This window comes from Polypterus senegalus, chromosome 2, assembly GCF_016835505.1.
Source record: "Polypterus senegalus isolate Bchr_013 chromosome 2, ASM1683550v1, whole genome shotgun sequence".
NCBI classification, from domain to species: Eukaryota; Metazoa; Chordata; class Cladistia; order Polypteriformes; family Polypteridae; genus Polypterus; species Polypterus senegalus.
In genome coordinates this window covers 74,535,959-74,561,038 of record NC_053155.1, presented here as the reverse complement: position 1 = coordinate 74,561,038, position 25,080 = coordinate 74,535,959, and the positions used below count along the sequence as shown (strand labels likewise).

Sequence of the window (25,080 nt, the reverse complement as noted above, 5' to 3'; positions counted from 1 at the left end):
CAACAACAATGTAGTCCCAACTAGTTTACTGCAGGCGTTTGTTTTACATGGTTTATTGTCTTGACTAGAACTTGGGAACAGGAAGGATCTGAGTACAGATGTTACCAGTTTCACAGCCCCTTACAGCGCTGGGCCTTTCAGTTTGAAACAGATTACAGCCAAGTACAAACCATGGTGAGAGTCTGATGGATACCTGACCTTGGTATCTTGGTACAAACTTCTTACAGAACAAGTGAAAGTGTAAAAATGTTGGTCATAAAGTCTCTGCCCAGTTATTTTCAAAGAAAGTGACACCATATTTGCATATCTGAAAGAATGCTACCGAACACAGAATGAGAGATGCTCCACGAGCTTCAACATTACACAAGACGGAGTGAAAAAGAACACAGAATAAGATGTGCCAGCAATGTCGGCACTTGTGATCTTTAATATTCCAGTTTAACTGAAGGTTTCACAGATGAGCTGAATCCTGCCTTGATCCCGTGCTGTTTATGAGATCTTTGCTCAGGCGACAACAAACAATACTGTTAAGTATTCCTGTTATTCAAGTAACTTTTATTTATAACATAAACAATATTCTGCTTTTCAGTACAGAAACATTTTTACCAAACTCTAGTAATTTAACTGAAGACTCATAAATGAGAAAACAACATCTTGTTCTTAACAAAAAGATATGAGGACATAGCCGAATAACACACTTTCGGAGTTTCTTCTGGATTTCAAATTCCTGGTGTCTGGAAGACAATAAAAAATGTTTTTTTGGTATCACATTCCTTTAGACACTTAAAGCAGCAGGCACTCTGCCACAGTTTAACTGAACTCAGAGAGCAGACAAGTACGAGATGTCAAAAGAAAGAAGTTAACTGGGTTCACGATCTGCACCCAAACCAACCTTCCACATGACAAAAGTGTCAAACAGAAACCATGTACAACCATGAGCTGACAATCATCTCATCTCAATTCAGTTTCATGTTGTATTGCACAGAGATTGGGGGGAGAACAGTGCTGAGGAGGCAGTATCATCTACTGTTAAATTCTGCTCCGTACTTCTAAATATTTTATTATTTTTGTTTTGCTGTATTAAGGATTTGTTCTGTTCTGTGTATTGTATTGACCCCCTTCTTTTGACACCCACTGCACGCCCAACCTACCTGGAAAGGGGTCTCTCTTTGAACTGCCTTTCCCAGGGTTTCTTCCATTTTTCCCTACAAGGTTTTTTTGGGAGTTTTTCCTTGTCTTCTCAGAGAGTCAAGGCTGGGGGGCTGTCAAGAGGCAGGGCCTGTTAAAGCCCATTGCGGCACTTCCTGTGTGATTTTGGGCTATACAAAAATAAACTGTATTGTATTGTATTGTATTGTATCGTACAACCACTGCCTGACATGAACCTGGCTGACTGAACCTTTAACGCATGTAATAAAAATAAATTTGTGTCGTAATCGTTGTTGTGTTGGTGGTGATTTTTCCTCCATTGTAATATATAAATAAAATATATTACTATTATTATTCTGTAGTGCATTTTCTATGAGTGGAGTTATGACTCCCAGCTGAACACATTAATCCCAAAATGATGAAAGAATCAACACTCTTCATCCCAGCAAAGATACATTACCTGCAGAACACAAGCTGAGAAAAGAATAAAACTAATGGGAAAGGAATAAGAAAACAACCTAATGTTAACATCTTCACCACAGACCACATATTATCTATACTAATAAAAGGCAAAGCCCTCACTCACTCACTGACTCACTCACTCATCACTAATTCTCCAACTTCCCGTGTAGGTAGAAGGCTGAAATTTGGCAGGCTCATTCCTTACAGCTTACTTACAAAAGTTAGGCAGGTTTCATTTCGAAATTCTATGCGTAATGGTCATAACTGGAACCTACTTTCATCCATATATACGGCTACAGCCAGCAGCTCGGTCGCCGTGTGAGGCGGAGTTGCGTCCCGCATCATCAGGCCTCCCACGTTATTGAGTGCCTGCCCATATAAGATAAATATTCGCAGGTGAAGGACTGTGCTTAGCATATTCATAAGTGCAGCTACTGCGGAAACCCTCTGACGCTGAACAAGCCTTTGTACACATATCAATAGGAAAGCAAGGTGTAAAGCTTAAGTTTAATTTAGGTTCATAGACAGGCATGCCACTGGCATTTGTCATGCCTACGACGAATACAATATTCGCGAGATACAAGTTTAATGAGAACACGCAGGGTATAAACGAGACTTTTAATCACTTTGTAACAGAGTTACAATTGCTGTAACGGAGTTATAATTGCTGGTGAAGGACTGTGCTTATGCAAACGAATAGGAAAGCAGGGTGTAAAGCTTAACTTTAAATTAGGTTCATAGACACACTGCCACTGGCGTTTGTCATGCCTAAGACAAATACGATATTCACAAGATACAAGTTTACTGAGAGGACGCAGGGTATAAACGAGACTTTTCAGCACTTTGTAGCGGAATTAAAGTTGTAGGTGAAGGACTGTGCTTATGCAAACGAAGATAAGATGGTCAGGGATAGAATAGTGTTTGGCACAAACTCAACAAAAGTGCGAGAGAAACTTTTAAGTGCTGGGTCTGAGCTAACATTAAATAAAGCCATGGACATCGCAAGATCGAACGAGATAGCACAAGCACAGCTCAGAAGCTTTGATGCATGTACTCCGAGCGGCTCACATGAACTGACTTTGCAGGACTGGGAAAGGTTAAATTAAGTTCATAGACACGCTACCGCTAAATATTCCCAAGCAAATCCACAACTTAATACCGGGAATGCCTGTTAAACATCTTAGATTCACGAGTACCGATTTGGGTATTGCTCACTTCGATGAATGAAACCTGTTATCTTTACAACGGTTGACAAACACGGAATATAACTTGAATATGAATACAACACATCCTCCGAATATGAACCTGACTGAAAGAAATAATGATAATCAAATCCTTGATGACAGCAACACTCATAACAGTGACAAAACAATTACATTGACAATCATGTTACGTTATTTTTAAAATGTTTCTTTTTCTTTTTCATAACTTCTTTAACACACTACTTCTCCATGGCCTTGGTATTTTGCTAGTGAATAATATTTTTAAACTGACCAAGGCTCATCTCTCTAAACCAATTTATTTTAGGTATTAGTCTTGGCACAAACCATATACTTAACTACAAAACAGAGCAAATATCAGTAAAAAATGAAAATGGAATATAGCAAAACATCTGGCAGGGTGTGGAGAGCCTCAGTATGTTTTAATTAATGAACAACATTTTCCTATCCATTGTCAGAAAGGCATGTGTTTCTGGGGCCAGATTCTATACTCTTATTATTTCTGTTAGTTTGGCTTACCATACACAGTCTGTTCTGTTCCTCAGCCAATATTCAGAGACAATATTTATACTTTCTACTCTATCGATTATTATTTACTTTAATCAACAGTTTATGTCTTTATATCACTTCTTTTTTAATGTTTCATTTTTTAGATCTGTTAAGGTTATTGTCTTGCTTTTTTATTTAGTCTTAGAGTCGAGTTTTTCATGATACTTTTTGTACTTTGAGTGCCAGTGAGGGTGATGCCTAAACGGAGTAGTAACTCAAGTGCACATGGAATTGACAACAAGAAGATCCAGTGTGTTGTTTATTCTATTATAAAAACAGAAACGTGAATGCCACTAAGCGGGCACAACACCAAAATGCATGTTTTACCATAAATATAAAACTTAACAGGATGGATAAGAGACTTATTGCAAAAATTTAGAGCACTTTAAAAATTAAAATTTAAGGCTACATAGAATATAAACTAAATAATATTTTAATTTATGTTACTCTGCTGATCCTACTGAGGGGTCACAGAGGAAACCAAATGATCTGGACAATTTCTTGTCATTTAAGACATGACTTCTTGGATGTCTAAAGGTTCTGAATTGATATTATCATGTACCAAATCAGAGCACTTTACTATGTATTTGTAACACAGATTTACAAAAATGTTTGAATGTCAGAAATCTGTTTTGGAAGAAATATGTTTAAAATAGAAAAGAGCCATTTAATACTATCAGTATCATGTAACATGTAGGCTTAAATTACAGTCCCCAACAGACTGCTGTCACTGTCCAATTCCCCCCGGGGTCGGGGGTGGGTAAACGTTAATATTATACAAAATTATTGTCTGCCTGTTATACCTTCATTGTTATCACTCTTTAATTTAATATTGTTCTTTATCAGTATGCTGCTGCTGGAGTATGTGAATTTCCCCTTGGGATTAATAAAATATCTATCTAAAATCAAACTAAGATATGATTTTACAGTATACAGGTACATCTCAATAAATTGGAATTTCATCGAAAAGTTATTTCAGTAGTTCAATTCAAAAAGTGAAAGTCATATATTATATAGATTCATTACACACAGAGTGATATATTTCAAGAGTTTACTTCTTTTCTTTTTGCTGATTATGGCCTACAGGTAATGAAAACTCAAAATTCAGCATCTTAGAAAATTAGAATATAACATAAGTGGTTACATATTACAATATTACATATTACAAATTGATTTTTAATGCAGAAATGTTGGCCTATTGAAAAGTACGTCCATGTATGCACTCAACACTTGGTCGGGGCTCCTTTTGCATGAATTACTACTTCAGTGCGGCGTGACATTATTATTTGTGACCACTTTGGTAATATACAGAAACAGTCCTATTGTAAATTGATGGATACTCTGCTAAAATAAAGCACATTTAGTGTGGCTGTTCAAATTTTCTGAAACGCTGAATGTTAGGATAGTGCTGTGAGAAGCTGTGTTAAAATGCTAATGTTGGCAGCATTAGCAATTCAATCCAATATTTACTTTATGTAGCATATTGGATATTTAAATACAATGAAAGCACCTTAAAATAAACAAAAAAAAATTCACACACAAACATACAATACATTTTAAGTTCAGAATAAAGGATTTGGATCATAACTTGGAAGAAATAAAGTACTGATTTGAAGTTAAAAATATTGACTAATGACCTTCTGTATGTGCTTTATATACAACATTTAACAATCAAAGAAAGAAAGACAAGACCTACTTACCTGCAAACACTAAATATATTCTGCGTAACCATTTTTGACAAACGTTTCATGAATGAGACTTCCATTTTCAAACAAGTGTACTGTAACTTTTTCATCCTGTGACTACAAAACAGACAATTTGCACACATAATTAATAAACCCTATCATTCAAATAATGCACCAAAACATATTTTACTTATGCATAAGTAGTCCTAGTGGGGTAATATTACAAGCGGCATTAAGTAATTTATCTACCTCATAGGAAAGAAAAGAGTTTTAAAAAAAAAAATTTTGTTTTATTTTTTTAATATAGTCCACTGATAGTTCCACACAGTTCATCCACTTTTCATGCAATGACAAACCCTTTGGGAAAAAAATCTTGTGTTTGACCTTCAAACCAGGACATCACAGCTGCCTTGACATTGTGGAAAAAAGAAATTATTATGAACAAAGATGTAGTTTAAAAGACAGTATAATTTCTTTCTCTTATCCTGTTCCCTAAATTCTTGGGTGTAACATTCCTTTAATGCCAGTTGCACCCTTGAACATGCAAATAAGCCAGTACGCAGAAAACAAGAACAGCATGTCACAAAAGATAAAGGGAAGTCGGCCTAATCACAAAGATGACAAATTACTTCTTCACATATAAAGTTCACCCATAATATAATCTTTAAAAATGCACGCTTTAAGGAAGAGTCTTGTGACTCATTACTAATCAAAAATGCTTGCTTAAATTTTAAGCTAGAAGTGATGCCTTATCTAAGCTATATGTCTGTTACTCAGGGTGTTGGCATGATGTGTACGTGACAGCTGACTTATAAAGGCTGTAAGAAAAGAGGAACGAGAGATTCTGCTGGCGCTGAGTCCTGAACTGACAGGCGCTGCGATGTCTCTCTACTCATCAAGAATCATAAAGAATAAAGGTATGTATTGATTCAACAAACACTGTCTATCCTCTGCTGTCTTCTCTCTTTGAACCCGCGTCAACAACATCTTCATCACTTGAAATAATCTGAGGGAGCCAGGTCAGGATTATAGGGTGGATGGTTCAGCTGCTAAAACCCACATTCACCGATGGTAGCCTGTAATTGATGTGACATGTCAACCGCTGCATTGTCGTGAAGAAGCAGCACGCCTGCTTTCAGTTTTCCTCGTCTTTTCTCCTTGATTGACTCAAACAAAGCAGTCATTGGGTTGTAATAACTCTCTCTGGTTATGATTTTTACTTTTACAGTGTTAAAATAAAACATGTGGAGTACAGTTTCTCTTACTGTAGAAACTTGGAAGACTCTGCACCACAGTACCCTAGGTTTTAGTTTTGCTAATATTGTTAGGGACCAAGAATTGTAGACCAATGAAGATTTTCAGGAAAAGCCTAAATCAGGGTTTTTAGGGTTTTGTTCTTAGGTGGCCATTTTTCAGTAGCATGAATTTTTTTTTTTGTTCCTTTAAGCTACCGGTGTCTCACTGATCCACACCTGTTTAGTACTTGTATCCTGCCGAGTCTTGTTCCTGTTATGCAATGCCCATCTACAGTGTATCCAGAAAGCATTCACAGCGCATCACTTTTTCCACATTTTGTTATGTTATAGCCTTATTCCAAAATGGATTAAATTCATTTTTTCCCTCAGAATTCTACACACAACACCCCATAATGACAATGTGAAAAAAGTTTACTTGATTTTTTTTGCAAATTTATTCAAAATAAAAAAAACTGAGAAATCACATGTACATAAGTATTCACAGCCTTTGCTCAATACTTTGTTGATACACCTTTGGCAGCAATTACAGCCTCAAGTCTTTTTGAATATGATGCCACAAGCTTGGCACACCTATCCTTGGCCAGTTTCACTCATTCCTCTTTGCAGCATCTCTCAAGCTCCATCAGGTTGGATGGGAAGCGTCGGTGCACAGCCATTTTAAGATCTCTCCAGAGATGTTCAATCGGATTCAAGTCTGGGCTCTGGCTGGGCCACTCAAGGACATTCACAGAGTTGTCCTGAAGCCACTCCTTTGACATCTTGGTTGTGTGCTTAGGGTCGTTGACCTGCTGAAAGATGAACCGTCGCCCCAGTCTGAGGTCAAGAGCGCTCTGGAGCAGGTTTTCATCCAGGATGTCTCTGTACATTGCTGCAGTCATATTTCCCTTTATCCTGACTAGTCTCCCAGTTCCTGCTGCTGAAAAACATCCCCACAGCATAATGCTGCCACCACCATGCTTCTCTGTAGGGATGGTGCCTGGTTTCCTCCAAACGTGATGCCTGGCATTCACACCAAAGTGTTCAATCTTTGTCTCATCAGACCAGAGAATTTTGTTTCTCATGGTCTGAGAGTCCTTCAGGTGCCTTTTGACAAACTCCAGGCGGGCTGCCATGTGCCTTTTACTAAGGAGTGGCTTCCGTCTGGCCACTCTACCATACGGGCCTGATTGGTGGATTGCTGCAGAGATGGTTGTCCTTCTGGAAGGTTCTCCTCTCTCCACAGAGGACCTCTGGAGCTCTGACAGAGTGACCATCAGGTTCTTGGTCACCTCCCTGACTAAGGCCCCTCTCCCCAGATCGCTCAGTTTAGATGGCCGGCCAGCTCTAGGAAGAGTCCTGGTGGTTTCGAACTTCATCCACTTACAGATGATGGAGGCCACTGTGCTCATTGGGACCTTCAAAGCAGCAGAAATTTTTCTGTAACCTCCCCCAGATTCGAGACAATCCGGTCTTGAGAGGTCTACAGACAATTCCTTTGACTTCATACTTGGTTTGTGCTCTGACATGAACTGTCAACTGTGGGACCTTATATAGACAGGCGTGTGCCTTTCCAAATCATGTCCAATCAACTGAATTTACCACAGGTGGACTCCAGTTAAGCTGCAGAAACATCTCAAGGATGATCAGGGGAAACAAGATGCACCTGAGCTCAATTCTGAGCTTCATGGCAAAGGCTGTGAATACTTACAGTGGTGTGAAAAACTATTTGCCCCCTTCCTGATTTCTTATTCTTTTGCATGTTTGTCACACAAAATGCTTCTGATCATCAAACACATTTAACCATTAGTCAAATATAACGCAAGTAAACACAAAATGCAGTTTTTAAATGATGGTTTTTATTATTTAGGGAGAAAAAAAAATCCAAACCTACATGGCCCTGTGTGAAAAAGTAATTGCCCCCTGAACCTAATAACTGGTTGGGCCACCCTTAGCAGCAATAACTGCAATCAAGCGTTTGCAATAACTTGCAATGAGTCTTTTACAGCGCTCTGGAGGAATTTTGGCCCACTCATCTTTGCAGAATTGTTGTAATTCAGCTTTATTTGAGGGTTTTCTAGCATGAACCGCCTTTTTAAGGTCATGCCATAGCATCTCAATTGGATTCAGGTCAGGACTTTGACTACGCCACTCCAAAGTCTTCATTTTGTTTTTCTTCAGCCATTCAGAGGTGGATTTGCTGGTATGTTTTGGGTCATTGTCCTGTTGCAGCACCCAAGATCGCTTCAGCTTGAGTTGACGAACAGATGGCTGGACATTCTCCTTCTGGATTTTTTGGTAGACAGTAGAATTCATGGTTCCATCTATCACAGCAAGCCTTCCAGGTCCTGAAGCAGCAAAACAACCCCAGACCATCACACTACCACCACCATGTTTTACTGTTGGTATGATGTTCTTTTTCTGAAATGCTGTGTTCCTTTTACGCCAGATGTAACGGGACATTTGCCTTCTAAAAAGTTCAACTTTTGTCTCATCAGTCCACAAGGTATTTTCCCAAAAGTCTTGGCAATCATTGAGATGTTTCTTAGCAAAATTGAGATGAGCCCTAATGTTCTTTTTGCTTAACAGTGGTTTGCGTCTTGGAAATCTGCCAGGCAGGCCGTTTTTGCCCAGTCTCTTTCTTATGGTGGAGTCGTGAACACTGACCTCAATTGAGGCAAGGGAGAACTGTGTCTAATTGAGTCTAGGGGGTTTCAAACACCCCTCCCGCCAAATACGTTGTCCTTATTTTGTCTATCCAGTGACGAACTCTCCAATAGGGTTTGACTGTTTAATACACATTTTCCATTTTTAGGCAATATTTTATTAGGAAAATAAGTGGAAAAAATACAGAAAAAACATGTATGCAATTAAAAGATGACCCCTCCATCCCCTCCTATGCCACTAGTACCAATACCCCACTGCTACCCTGTGAAGATCAATATTATTCAGGAACAGAGGAAATGACTCTATGGAACCTCTGTGAAAAATCAAAGACTGCAACAATCCATAAAAGGTGGGGATAAGCTACTGTAGTTATTGACCACCAGTCATCCAGCTACCTGAAAGACTGGTTACTGAAAACCATTTCCTGATGTTTGGTACAGATAACCAACTTGTCCTGTGTTCTCAACCAGCCACACCATCCCATGTTCCAGTTTTTGGCTTCTGTGTGCTCAGCATAGCTGTAGCTACCTTACTGTTTCTGAGAGTGTTTTTGTAATCCAAACATTATATATTTGTGGATGGAGATCTGTGATCCCACAGGGGAATACTAGAATGGAAAAACTGATTTCCAAAAAGCATTTGCACTATGGGTAGTCCAGTGATGTGGTACACAGAGTGGAAGCTGACTGGGTGCTTAGCTGACATCACTAGGAAGTGCAATGTTTGCAGAAACATCAAAGATGCTCTTGTGCACAGCAGCAGAAAAAAAATCTTGTTGGTTCAAAGCAATAAGAAGCTATATCTGAGCATGTCTTTGAAAAGAAAATGTTGCAGGTTCGCAGCTGGTGACCAACAATTCCACAGGTGACTCGTCAGACTAGAAATAGCTGCCAATCAGATCAAAACTGCTTTCAGCTGATTGGGTTCTGTGTGTGGTCTGCACAGCTGAGCAGTTTAGTCTAGGCAGCAGCTTCTCTACATCTCAACTGCCATTTCACAAAGAGGTGTGGCTACTTGTATCCATTCTGTTTGTCTACTGAGCTTTGTTTATATAGCTTACGATGCCATTCAGATGAATGCACAACCACCATATTTGGTAATGCCTTTGAAATGTTCCCCATTAAAATTGTGGTTTAAATACTTATTTTAAATAGCCCTTATTTTTATGGCAGATTTTCCCTAGGTGTGAATTATGGTCAAGTGTCTTGCATTGTATTACTTTGAATCAAAAGTACTTTTCTGGTTATAAAATCATGCTTTGCTTCATATCACAATTTATTAGGGCTGGGTCATAATTTGTTTTGAGATGCTGCTGCAATAGGCCTCAGCCCCCATCAACTCTAAACTGGATTAAGATAATTTGAGAATTTTAATTATTTAGGTATTTAAAATCTGTCACTCACATTAGTGAAAATAATTTGCAAGTGTAAGTTTGTTTATTCATAGAAAATACAAATGACTAATTTAAATCAATGAAAGTAAGTTATAATCTATAATTAGCATAAACAATAAATCAAAAAGTTACCCTTTGAAAACCTACCACAATCTGAGCTTGCAATGTTTTACTCTGCAATAAATCCATCATAGCCCACAGTGCTTTCATACTCCATTCAGGCTTGTAAAGAATTCTTTCAGATTCAAGATCATTTTGAAGAGGCTTAAATCCTCCCAATATTACCTTGACTGCCTGACGTGGGTATTTCATAAGCTCAGCTGGGATTTGCCGAAGTCTGAAAAATAAATGTAACATAAAAGGTGCATGATTTTCTACCATATATTAACTGAAAGTGCTTAAGTATTTAACCCATTAATGCCTCGTGTTCCATTACTGGAACGACAATCAGGTAATTTTATATGTTATGCATAATGTAAGAAGTGGATTTGCCTAGTTTTCCAATTTTGGAACGCCACATAACTCCACAATGGAATGTAATCATTTTTTTTTCTCTTTAAATTCTTATTCCTTATATTTTTCTACGCAACATATGTGAATTTCATGCACAAACTCCTTAGGCATAAATGGGTTAATTATAATTTAGATATGTACACTCAACCATGTTAAATGGTTTGGGCATGTACAGATAAAATATAAATTGCATTTAAAAAATAACTGATAAATTAATATTTTTGGAAAACTCTAAAATTTTAAGTTTACAAAAATCAACAATCAAAATCTAGAACAATGTGCGTTGTAATTAAAAGAAAAACATGTCTAGTTTATATTCTGTGAGAAAAAATGTATAAATATGATTAGCACCAAATATACTGTACATCATCTTAACAATGATATAAAAGTATGAAACAAAACAGGATGCTCTTCTATACCTGCTGGTGATCAAGATTGCAGAAGAACCATAGTCAACATGTTTAACTAGAACCTTTACTGGGCTGAGATTCAAAACTTTTATCATCTCAGCTCTAAAGTAGTATTTCCCATCACTATATTGAGCGAGACAAGGAGCACCTGTAATAACAGAAAAAAAGGAAAAAAATCCATAATGACTGTTTAAATATTAATACCATTAAAACATTAAGCAGATGTGTGTAATGCAATTTGGCAGCCTACCAAGCTAAGTTTACGTTAATTTTTTCAGATGTTTTAAATGGTTTGATAATCAATATAAACTGAGTGAAAGGAGGAAAAGAATGCTAAGATTGTTTCTTTAATCTGTATGATGTGCAAATTAGTCAAGCAAACATACAGAGATCCAGCATGACAATATTTTTTGTACTTCATTCAACCTGCTGTGAAGTAAATAAGTTAAAAGAAATTATTAAGGTACACTATTGCAAAAAAAAAAAAAAAAGCAATCTTGCCAAATATGTGTATCCAAAATATTTGGGGTCTTAACATTCTATTAAACCTGACAAATCACAGGCCAAGAAAAAAACTAAACATCTAGCAATCTAGAAATGTTACAAAGCTATTTCTAAAAGTTTATAACCTGCTGTCAAAGCCTCACTGCCCAAAGGCAGAAAATGTGCAAATATAGACAATAATCCCAGAATTGGCTTTCTTTTCTAACTGTATTCAATTTTAGGTATAAGATTTCCATGGTTAGAAGTGAAAGGAAAACTAGCACTCCACTTCATATCAGTGGTTAAGTAATATGGGCATTGTTATGATTCAGAATCCACAACTTCAAACAAGCCTACAAAAAAACTCAAAACAAGGCTTAGGTCTACACATATGAGAAAGGAACCATAAACCTTAGCCCAAAAGAAACATAACAAAAAATGCATTATATTATTATTATTTAATAAAGACAAGTGAATAAAACACATTGGATATCAAGACAGGACCAAAATCCCAAAGCTAAATCTCCAAAACCAAGAAACAGAACAAAAACTCAAGACTCTCTGGAATTCTCTCCCTTAAAACCCCCATAACAACGACTTTCTTCATATCTTTAAATCTCACCTTATAACACAGCTTTTTAAGCTTGCTTAATTTGTTCGATATAAATTTTAGTTGATACATTTAATTACAATGAACTGGTTTTATTTCAACTGTAATTTTTTTTATTTATTCTATATTGTAAATATTACTATTAATGTGTTTTGTAAGGTGTCCCTGAGTGCCTTGAAATGCTTCTATAAATCTATACTAATAAAAGGCAAAGCCCTCACTGACTCACTCACTCTCCAACTTCCCATGTATGTAGAAGGCTGAAATTTGGCAGGCTTATTCCTTACAGCTTACTTACAAACTTTAAGCAGGTTTCAATTCGAAACATGTAACGGTCATAACGGTCGACAACGTCCACCATGTTGAACTTTCTTATTTATGGCCCCATCTTCACAAAATTTGGTAGGCAGCTTCCCTGCGCTAACCGAAACCAATGTACGTACTTATTTTGGTGGTATGACGCCACTGTCGGTTGCCATATTGAACTTTCCAACAGTCTTTGTTACTTATGGGCCCATCTTCAAGAAATTTGGTACGCGGGTTCCCAACGCTAACTGAATCCTACTTGCGTACATATATACGTCCATAGCCTGCAGCTCGGTCACTGTGAGGGGCGGTGTTGGGTCCCCCATCCCAACGCCTCCCACGTTGTTGGCTGCCTGCCTATATAAGGCTGTCCGTCGCCGGTCTCTACATTCCCTTCCTTGCTTCGCCACGGGATTCACGTCTCCCTACTGATAAATACAGCCTTTTTATTTAATCCACGGCTTCTCCGCTGTTTTATTGTTCTTTTATTACGATTATAGTTATTGTGTAGGTATTTTAGACTTACTTTACATTGTTCCTTTATCGTTCCAACCGTACCCCCATTAACATGTCTATCAAGGTGATCACCATCGATCAAAGAGCTGTCACTTACCGAGTGATTTCCATGTCCGGAGATGCTGCCTGTCTTTTCCATTCTCTTTGTTACATATTGCACGGCCATTTCAGGCTCACTCTTGATATCCGGAGGAACATTGTGTCTTATGTATTGAATGACTGGGACAGGTTCAAGGTGTAGACTGATGACGGTACAGGAGATAATTATACTACACAGGAGTACTATAAGAGTGAAATGTTTAAGCCCTTCACCTATGGCTCTGCATGTGAGGTGATGGCTGCCGCTGAATTGTTTGGTTGTCGCTTTCAAGTGTACCGAAATGGCCAAATATTTTACTCCTTTTGACAACCGCCAATGCCTCTTAAACATCTTAGATTCACAGGTGACAATTTCAGTAGTTGACACTTTGTTTATGAATGTTTAAACTCTCAAAAGCTGGATGTGAAGTTATCGATGAAACCGGTTGTATGCTTACAACGCTTGACAGATGCCGAATGTCACTTCAACACAAGTCCTGCAAATACTGTCGTAATTGGAACAAACCATGAAACTCAAACTGATTATGACTCAGCAATCCAAGCTGTGTGATTTGAGACAAGATTACTTTTCACATGGCCAACTGTACGTTGCATGCTCAAGAGTAAGCTCAGTGCACAGCTTGGTCATATTACAACCGGAGGGCCGAACTGACAATGTGGTATACAAAGAGATCCTTAACAAATAATTATTGGTATATTTTCCCACAGTTTAAAAAGGTTTAATTTTCTTCTTAATAAAAATTTTAAGGCAGTATTTCGCCGCTGCGAAGCGCGGGTATTTTGCTAGTGAAATAATACTAATAACTAGTGCTGGGAGGTATACGGGATCATACTGAAAACCGTTTTTTATTTTTGTTATGATATGGAGTTTTCTTATACCGTAACACCAGTTTAAATAGCCTAAACAATGTTCAGAACGTGGCGCAGCAGTAAACTGTTTAAGAGGGGACCTTTTTCACTGCTACACTGCTAAACATGCATGCAACGGAGTACATGCGTTAGTGGAGGTATTGTGCAGTGAAAATGGACAGAGAGCATTCCAAAACCGAACCTGTAGTAGACGATAAAGTTCAACATGATGACACAGAAGAACTTTTGCCAAAAAAAGGAGCCGTGTCTGTTGTCTGGAAATACTTTGGTTTGAAAAGGTTGGGTGTGAACCAAACAACTATTTACTGCAAATGCTGTTGAGCTAAAGTTGTCGGTGGAGGCGGCAACACAAGCAATTTACTGCACCACTTTAGCCGCTTTAACATGCTTTGGAGTACCACGAATGTATGGAACTAAGATTGGCACCCTCCACGTCCTTAGGTTAAACTGAAAAAGCTGGAGGACACTTGAGTCACTTGTAGACACGTTTGCTAGAGGTACTGCCTACGACAAAAAAAGCAAGCGATGGATCAAGACAACCAACGCCATTACAATCCAGACAGCTAATGTGTCAGTGGACATAGATTGTTAACAATAACAAAAAGTGTAGTTGGTTTACAAAAAATATTTACTATTTATTCCTTTTCTAAAACATGTTCCGTGCAATACAACTTTTGACAAGCAGCTCTGGATATTTTACTAACTCTAAATACCTCTTTGGATGGTTGAAAATAGGTTGTCAAAATTATAGTTTAAGTTGTTTGCAGACTTTGTTCAATAAAAAGGTTATATATTTGGACTGCAACTGTCATACAATGCGATTCCTTCTTTTCATCAGTGCCATCCCTTTGAAAACTATCACTTTATGGAGCCATACAAACCTGTCTTAATAGTTGTGTGCACATTAAAATGTTTTTATAATTATCATGACAGTGGAATAGGTTATTCTTAGCCAGTCTACTGCAGTAATTACAGTGAAAAATGTGATTAACATCCACTCATGCATGGGAAAAAAAATACCGCCGAATACCATGAAACCAGTATAATTTTGAAAAATACCGTGTTGAATTTTGGTTATACTGCCCAGCAATACTAATAACAACAATAATAACAATCTAAAACAAGAAGAACCAAATAAAAATGTCAAAAGACCAAAAAGACTTGAAAATATTTCAAGGAAATAAATAACATGAGCCTGTTATTGACTGGCACCCTGTCCAGGGTTTTATCCTGCCTTGTGCCCTATGCTAGCTAGGATAGGCTTTAGCAGCCCCATGCCACCCTGGTCTAAGCTGGTTAGAAAATGAAATAACAGCAGGGAATGATAATGCCTCAGCATGAGCCTGTGGCATCACAGACCTTTAGATAGGCCACAAGCAGGCACAGCAGCTGCAGTGCCAGAAGACCACAATCCCCTAGGCTGAACATGCACAAAATATAGAAACAAAATTGCAAAACAAATAGTAAACAAGGAAATCCTCTAAAAAACAAATAGAATCAAAAAATACAGTAATGTGTAATAAATAACATAAAACAACTAATAAATAAATATACAACTGAATAAATAAACATAAGGAAGAGAAACTAAAGCCTGGGTGAAGCCCTGGGAAAACAAAAGCATTAGTGTCATGGTTTTGGAAGGCTTTACTGTATAAGAAACTGACTAACTAAAGGAACCAGTAATTTTGCCTTATATGAGAACTTTTCACAAAGCTGTAAAGCTGTTTGTCTGTAAGCTGGGTCATGAAGAAAGAAACTGTTTCAAAAGACATAAACAAGTTTACATTAGAATAGATGGAGACAGACACCTAAATGGCTCCTTGTCCAAGGATCTGAAATGAGTAGTTCATGTTTGAAAAACCACTAATGTTACTGTGGTGAAGCAGTTCTTCAAGGAGGACTGGGTCAAAATACTTCCACATTACAATATGAAACAGTACAAAAATTACAAGAAAAATGGTTGCTGTTATTGCTGAAAAATACCATAGTCTATTACAGTTAAAGGTGGAAATAACATTTTTTTCGTGTTACTTGCCCCATGTTGTTTGTAGTGATAACCTGCGAAAAAATTTTAATGACATGTTTTCATGGAGATCAGACTTACATAGGAAAGTTGACCTGGGGCAAACAAGTTCCTTTTTTGTATATGCTGAGCACCACAAGGATCTCATAGTTTGAGGCAAACCATTTATCTCCCCAGATTACCAGAACTGAATCTGAGAAAAATCTGGAATATGATAGTAACAAATAGCTAACATTTCCTTGTAGCATTTCTATAGTGCTTCCACTCTGGACAGACAGATATTTCACTGCTGCCTGTGCCTAAAATGACGCCTCTGACTGCCATGAACGTCATGGTGTCTTGCTGGACACCAGTAAGGTATTCTTCACTATGACATCATAAGACATTTCACTGTTTTACGGGATTCTTTATTTTTTTTTTATTATTTTATAATCCACAATAAAAAAGCTAAATAAATAATTTATTTCTATAATTTCTAAATCTTATGATCCTTACTACTGGCACTTAGGAGGTGTTAATCAATTCTAGCACAGCAGAAATTCTTTTATAAATATCTGCAAGAAGTGTGTGCCCCAAATAAATGCAACTAAAGAAATTAGTAATTTTGATAAGCATCATACTCCTTTCATTATTGATGATACAAAACAAAGCTGTTAACTGCTGAACACTCTTGGAGTTTAAGTCTTAGAAGATTTAGAATATTGTCAAATTACAACAATGAGACACATCATTGTTTGGAAGGTTTGAAATGACACTGCTAGTAGTTTATAATCACAAGGCTTTTAAATGCATATTTTCCATGGCAAAAACTGTAGAAAAAAACGTATCTTGCCATCAATCAATGCATTAACAACAAGCACTGTAAAATCAAATCACTCAGCATTATCAATTACATCAGTAATGTTTTCTTGTGTCTTCAAACAATTTCACAGAATTAAGACAAACTAAAAAAAATCAAACAGTTTCAACGCTCCTGCAGTATGCATTTTAAAAAAAGAAAAATGTGATTTTTAAAATCATTTAGTTAACTACCACTTTGTATCCTGTGCATATTCTCCTAATAGTTTTTGTATCATTTTTGATTGACACTGTTATGGTGATTGATTAACTATGCAGGAGGAAATTTTTTTTTTAAAGATCAGCAAGTCTCAAAGCTCTACAGTTACTTCTAAAACAAACATGAAAAGAACAATAAAACTACCTGGACAAAAATCAGTAACAAATGGAAGAGTATCCGTTTTTTCATTAATCTGATCTAAAACATCTTGCAAAGTTGCATTTTCCAGATTGCTTACTTCATGCACCCCATCACTAGGAGACAGGTACACCTGAAAAATAGTTTAAATATTATTATTAGTGAAACACAAATCTTTCTGTCTTAAAGAAATTCCATTATGCATGATATTTTTTTGTTCTTTGAAATCTGATCTTATTTGTGTCCATAGTAGAGTATCAGCTTAAACAAGAAGTTACAGAGATAGTCATGGGCCATTCAATAATACATAAAATTATTTGAAAAACAATCTGTAATATTTCTAGCCAAAAATCACATTTTTGTATAAGTTTCTGATAAAGCTATTCTGCTGTGATGCCAACAGAAGTATGGGGCATGGCTGTTATTCAAATGTTAAGTGCCTATAAAAAGTATTCACACCGTTCAATGCCTTCATATTTTGTTACACAATATTGATTGAAAATGTATTTAATTTGGCTTGTTTAACATCGATCGGCAGAAAAAAGATCTCAAAGCAAGAGTTTGAGTGAAAACAGATCTCTGCGAAGTGGACTAAATGAATTACTACGGCCACTAATAGATCAAAAAATTGAGTCTCAATTAATCCTATGATTAAAACTTAATTGAAATTAACTGAATATAAATTGAAAGTTTATGCATTTCCTTCAACCATATTAATATTTTTCTGTAAAGCACAAATACCTCAGTGATTACCTTCTAATACAAATTAGTCAGTCACTTTGATTGATTCTGTCTATAATGCGATGTTTAAAATGACACTACAATGAAAAATAAAATACTATTTCAGCCAGTTGTGTTGATTTACTTTGGTTGGTTCAAGGTATGCTTTTTTTTTTTACCAACTCCTTTCTTTTTTCCCCACTTAATATAACCTTTGAGCTTAAACTGGATATCTCTCAATGGGTTTTTCCTTCTCTCTTTGTTTTTGGCTGCCTCTTTATCTATTTTTGTATTAGTCACTGACTGGAGCCTAGAAATTTCACTATCAATGGGCAATGTTGTCAATCATTTTCTTTCCACTCTCAGTCCTGGGATGAAGAAAGCTTCCACACGTTAAATGTGTGGAAGACCAGGCAGTGATAAACAGCACTCATAAGACAGACACTTGTACAATATGCAGTATTTATGCGGCAGTGCTACACTGCTACTACAATTAATAGACTTGGATTCATTTGATGCTGTTTAATTAACTATGTGTGAAGCACAGTGAAGTTAATGGGATTTAGATGTTTTGTTAAAAACTGCAATCACAGATGTTAGATGTAATTAATCAGCAGGCTTATTAATAACAAATTTAAAACAAAAAATACTGCATACTGTATGTAGTCACACAACTTAATACAACACACCGAAATCATTACTGGTGTAGCCATTTGGCTTTAGAAGTCACTTAATTAATTCAAAGGAAATCACCTGTCAAGATGTTTCAATTGATTGTAGTAGCAAGTCAATTTACCTACCTAACCCACACAATAAATACAACAGAACTCAAGGAACTCTGTGAAAAGGTGACCGAAAAGTCAGGGGATGAATACAAAAAAATGTCCAACTCTTGAGATTGTGAGAAAATGAGCAAGAAATACTGTGTTACTCTGTTATAAATTGCCTGTACCACACAACATTCAATTGTACAGTTTCTGAAATTTTCAGTAATGCGACTGTACTAACTTGAGTAGAGGAAAGTTGAAATGGCATACATTCAAACTCCAGTCAAGCCTCAGCGACAACCTTTCCTTACATTATAGAATTTAAGTTTATCTGATAGGCAAACTACAGTGGGTCCAGGTGGTCTAAAACAAAACAACACTCATATAGTCCATGATCAGTCTCTCAAGGATCTTCATATAGTGTGACATAAGTGCCGCTGATCTTTGGAACTGGAACAATGCAGGATGTTTCACAGCAGTGGCACTTTCACAGAAAATAAAACCAGTAATAACAATACATTTTATTTAATTGTGCCTTTCAAGTCATTCAAGAGCACAGTTCATGATAAAACCATAAAATACACAGCTGTAGATGGTAGCAGTACTATATATAAATATTCTGTGGAAAAAATTGAGAGTACACCTTATGAGAAGGATTTAGGAGTCATAGTGGACTCTAAGCTATCAACTTCCCAACAGTGTTCAGAAGCCATTAAGAAGGCTAACAGAATGTTAGGTTATATAGCACGATCTGTGGAGTACAAATCCAAGGAGGATATGCTCAACCTTTATAAATGCACTGGTGAGGCCTCATCTTGAGTACTGTGTGCAGTTTTGGTCTCCAGGCTACAAAAAGGACATAGCAGCACTAGAAAAGGTCCAGAGAAGAGCGACTAGGCTGATTCCAGGTCTACAGGGGTTGAATTATGAGGAAAGATTAAAAGAGCTGAGCCTTTACAGTTTAAGCAAAAGAAGATTAAGAGGTGACATGATTGAAGTGTTTAAAATTATGAAGGGAATTAGTACAGTGGATCAAGACTGTTATTTCAAAATGAGTTCATCAAGAACACGGGGACACAGTTGGAAACTTGTTAAGGGTAAATTTCGCACAAACATTAGGAAGTTTTTCTTTACACAAAGATAGACAGACACTTGGAATAAGCTACCAAGTAGTGTGGTAGACAGTAAGACGTTAGGGACTTTCAAAACTCGACTTGATGTTTTCTTGGAGGAAACAAGTGGATAGGACTGGTGAGCTTTGTTGGGCTGAATGGCCTGTTCTCGTCTAGATTGTTCTAATGTTCTAACTGAATTCCTTCCTCTTGACAACTAATTCATGCATCAGATGCTTTAAGCTATTGACTTGCTGTACAGTGAGTAATCAGTTTAATATGATTGATCTGATATGTTTATAATCTGTGTTTCATAAAATGTTACTATATAATATTGTATCCTTTTCTTATACATACTATACAATATATCTGGGCAATATATTACATTTGTGATTTAATATTTAATAAAAATATGTAAAAGTCAAAATCACAATGTTCACACTTTTATATGATTTTCCACAACTTCTTATGAATATGAAATAAAATCCATATAGGCTTAACTGCTCTTTTTAAGCATGTTTACGTTGACTCCACCCATGGCAGTGATGAATGTAAAAAAAAAATAAAAATAAAATAGAGGATCAGAACACAAAGTGCTTAGAACAGGTAGGGTTAAACTGGCCATTTGAAAATGACTTGGTTTTCCTGTGATGACAGTTCAAGAAGTATAGCATCTAAAGATAAAACATACTGATGCATATGAAAAGGCCAGGCCTGCGCATGCAGTACTTAAGCCCTCAATTATCCATTTTATGCCCCCTCCGCTACTTAAACATTATAAGCAGCAATAAACACAGCAGCCTTTTTGTATGTGTGTGTGTTAATTTTAAATGTTACTGTATCAGTGATGGGGTAAACTGCATTACCTGCTATTTTATTTTAATTTGATTTTGTACTTTTGTGTAGCATGTTAACTGACCTTCCTAATGACTGTGAGAATGTCTCGAATTATATAAAGCTATGGTGTTATGCTGTCTTAATTGATTTAATAATCAATTTTGTCCTTGTGTACATACTGTACTTTGTGTCTTGCTATTTTCAGTAACACCACTTTACCACCTTGGAATGTTTAATTTGTAACTTTTCCTAAGTTGTGTGCATCTGTGATCAAACATTAAGTATACAAAGTAAAAAAATATTAGCCAGCATCTTCACAATGTTTATCATGTTTATCTTTAGTTATATATTTATGTTCAAGCAAAGCATTCATTCACATTTAAACAAGGTATGTGGTAGAATTTGGGATACAGAGTTTATTCATATAGTACTTTATGAGCACAGTGTGCCTTGTAGATAAATGCAAATTAATTTACTACGGGTTCTTTTGTTAAATTTGTTTTGTAGTTCTGTTTCAAGAGCTGGTTGATAACATTTTTAAAAATATCTTAACTTGAGCTGTTAAAAGCACTGTAAAGTTATTGTATTATACTCATTATTGGTGCAATTTAATTTTCTGTTTCAATATTTATTTTAGACTACACATATATATTGTTGCACTCTTTGCACTATTCTGTGAATCAATAACTGGAGTCAGGAAAAGCCCTTGTATGCAAATACATACTTTGGAACCATTCCAAATGAAATAATTAATAAAAATATATATGTACAATACACACATGTACATGTATTATCATCTGTAATTTGTTCAGTAATGAATAAACAGCTTTGTCTTTCCTTATATAAAGCAGTCAAACAAAGACAGTAATGTTTACTGGCTGGCAGACACTGATGGCAGGCAAGGTGTTAAATGGAATACATACAATAAAAATTCAAAAAGAACTAGAAGAGACATAAAACAAAAATGGTTGGGAAAAAATGTTATTTGAGATGTTTCTTTGAGGCATGACTATTCATGAAGTCATTAAATTTTGATAAAAAGACTTGTTAATATTTCATATCATCATTGTGAGAAAATATTTTTGATCAAAATAATCACAATATCAATTTAAATCCATATTGCCCAGCCGTGTATTTATACAGTCAAGAGTAAGAACATAACTTTCCATCAATGAAAAAGAACTCACTGAGACAGACTGGTAGAAGTGTAGAGAGTTGTGCATGAACATTCTGCAAACCGCTCATTGAGATGCCATCATCACGTGCAGTGACAAGGCACATTTCCATTTGAATGGTTGCGAAAATAAGCAAAACTTGTGCTATTGGGCTGAAACCAACCCTCGTGAATTTCATCAGAGACCCCTGCACAGTTAGTGTGTTACAGTTTGGTGCATCGTTGCAGAATTTGTCATTGTAAGCCCATGCTTTTTTGAGGAGGGGGGAGCAATGGTCACCGTTACTTCAGAACGTTACACTGAAATGCTAGAGAACTATTTGCGGCCCCAACTGGAAGAAATGGGTGTGGTGGATGCCTGGTTTCAACAGAATGTTAAGTAGGTTAATTTTATCTTTATATGCAGATTTGTGGTTATAGATTTTGAAAACTCATGTAATGAGTGATGAACTGATCCCATCAACCAATCACCAGATGGTTGTGTAAAATGAGATGTGTCCATATTTGTGACAGTAAGTCTGATATTGTATATTGAGTTTGATCTTAGGGAAATGAGATATATGATCTGTAAAATTCTAACAGGTTGTGATTTTCATACACAGAATTTAAGGTTGTATACAAGATCATATATTATATTTGTGATATTGCACATGGATCATATTGTTGCATGGCTACTGTAAACAAAGTATGATGTTCTGTATCAACTTACCGTTTTCTTGGAGTGCACTAAAATGGTTCATAGTGGAGTATGAAGCAGTCAAGATTACCAAACTTGAATTTAAAATAATGTTTCTCTCCCAGAAGGCAGTGGAATGTCGTTTTCTTGAAGGAGTGTTTGGGGTAAATTGGTTTGGGGATTAGGGTCAGTTATACTAAATGGAAAAGTTTAAGTATCTCAAGATTTTGTGTTTACAAATAAGTATACTTATACACATAGAAGCAACAGTGCAGCAGATTCTTACAGACCACAGTAGTGAATTTGTGGCTAAATCCTTGAAAAAAACTCTCAATGGTTGTTAGGTATACATAGTAAGTGAATTAGATTTCTTAAATGAGTGGCCAAAAATACCTTATTCTGTAGGTCTGTGGGAATCATTATTTGTGATAATGGATGAATTTGGCATTTTAGAAAGATAATATCTGAATGTGTGTGTTTTCTGGTGAGGATACCATGTGAAAAGTATGTTTGACATAGACAGCTTTAAAATGATTCAGGGCCTACTGGCAGGAGTAAACATTTCAGATGACATAGGACGACTTGGGATTTCTTTACGCAATAACGTAACCTTTTGTGAGTGCTGACTAGAAGGCTATACTGCAATCTTAAACAGGAAACGTGCTATAGAAAATGAAACTCTGAATGATTAATAGTCCAAGAAGAAATAAACTGTGAAATGCTGCTAAATATTTGATATATTTAAAGTAAACAGACACAATGAAAATTAAAACCATGTAATTCATTTATCAACCAGGGACTTGATCTTCGTCGTGTGAGAAGTGCAACATAACAATCTTTCTTGTTAATATACAATAAAACAATGAATTATACAATTTATGATTTCAAGAAATTAATCAATAATCTGTAAATACAGTATTTGTATTATCAAACCTACCCAAAATTCCTACACATTAAATAAGACTTTCTACATACCTCATTCGGGGTCACCATGTGATGTACTACCACAGAAAATAGTTTTCCTGCCTTTGGCAGGATAAGATCAGTATAAGCAAGCACAGGAGGGAGCTCAACTTCTAAACCCTGTTGGGAAAAAATACTAATATTTAGAAAAACAGTTTTATTATCTAAGAGCAATGTCTCTATTCATTTACAGTACACCCTGCGAAAAAAGACCAAAGGCATTAGTGGCACTACTGCAGCTGACTAAAGCAGACGTGCTCCAGCTTACTAAGTAAAATTTGAGAGTGACATGCAGTAATTAGAACATTAGAACAATCTAGACGAGAACAGGCAATTCAGCCCAACAAAGCTCACCAGTCCTATCTACTTAGTTCTTCTAAAAAAACAAGTCAAGTTTTGAAAGTTTCTAAAGTTTTACTGTCTACCACACTACTTGGTAGCTTATTCCAAGTGTTTGTGGTTCTCTGTGTAAAGAAAAACTTCCTAATATTTTTGCGAAATTTACCCTTAACATGTTCCAACAGTGTCCCTGTGTTCTTGATTAACTAATTTTAAAATAACAGTCTCAATCCACTGTACTAATTCCTTTCAAAATTTTAAAAACTTCAATTATGTCACCTCTCAATCTTCTTTTGTTTAAACTGAAAAGGTTCAGCTCTTTTAATCTGTTCATAATTCATTCCCTTTAGCCATGGAATCAGCCTTGTCGCTCTTCTCTGAACCTTTTCTAGCGCTGCTATGTCCTTTTTGTAGCATAGAGACCAAAACTGCACATAGTACTCGAGATGAGGCATCACCAGTGCATTATAAAGCTTGAGAATAACCTCCTTGGAGTTGTAATCCATACATTGGTGCTATATAACCTAACATTCTGTTTGCCACCTTAATGGCTTCTGATCATTGTTGGGAAGTTGACTACATAGAGCCTAGTATGACTCCTAAATCCTTCTCATAAGGTGTATTCTCGATTTTCAGACCTCCCATTGTGTATTCAAACCTAACATTTTTACTTCCTTGTGTAACACTTTACATTTACTGACATTAAATTTCAACTGACACAAATCTGCCCAAGCCTGTATGATGTCCAAGTCCTTCTGTAATGATTTAATGGATTCCAAATTATCTGCCAATCCACCTACTTGGTATCATCTGCAAACTTAAAAAAGCTTGTTACTTATATTCATATCTAAATCTTGTATATACTCTATATTAAAAACAGCAGTGGCCCCAACACTGAACCCATCAGCCAATTCTGATGAGGTTCCTTGCACCATCACCCTCTGCTTCCTGTGTCTGAGCTAATTCTGCACCTATTTACAAACATCACCCTGAACTCCCACTTCTTTTAGTTTGATGCCCTACCTCTCATGTGGCACCTTATCAAATGCTTTCTGAAAGTCAAGATAAATAATATCAAATGCTCCATTTTAATCATATACTTTTGTTGCC

General features: G+C 36.4%; 1 protein-coding gene across 1 annotated transcript in view; it reads right to left on the bottom strand.

Annotated features, from left to right (window-relative positions):
- Positions 1-225: 225 nt before the first annotated feature.
- rnf17 (ring finger protein 17) overlaps positions 226-25,080 on the bottom strand; it is a 315,372-nt gene continuing 290,517 nt past the window's right edge. Inside the window, exons 28-33 of the mRNA XM_039746236.1 lie at positions 23,644-23,751; positions 17,389-17,515; positions 11,290-11,428; positions 10,505-10,694; positions 5,081-5,182; positions 226-734 (exon numbers count right to left, since the gene is read on the bottom strand). Coding sequence (XP_039602170.1) covers positions 5,090-5,182; positions 10,505-10,694; positions 11,290-11,428; positions 17,389-17,515; positions 23,644-23,751 — 657 coding nt within the window. The 3' untranslated portion in view covers positions 226-734; positions 5,081-5,089. The remainder of the gene's footprint in view (positions 735-5,080; positions 5,183-10,504; positions 10,695-11,289; positions 11,429-17,388; positions 17,516-23,643; positions 23,752-25,080) is intronic.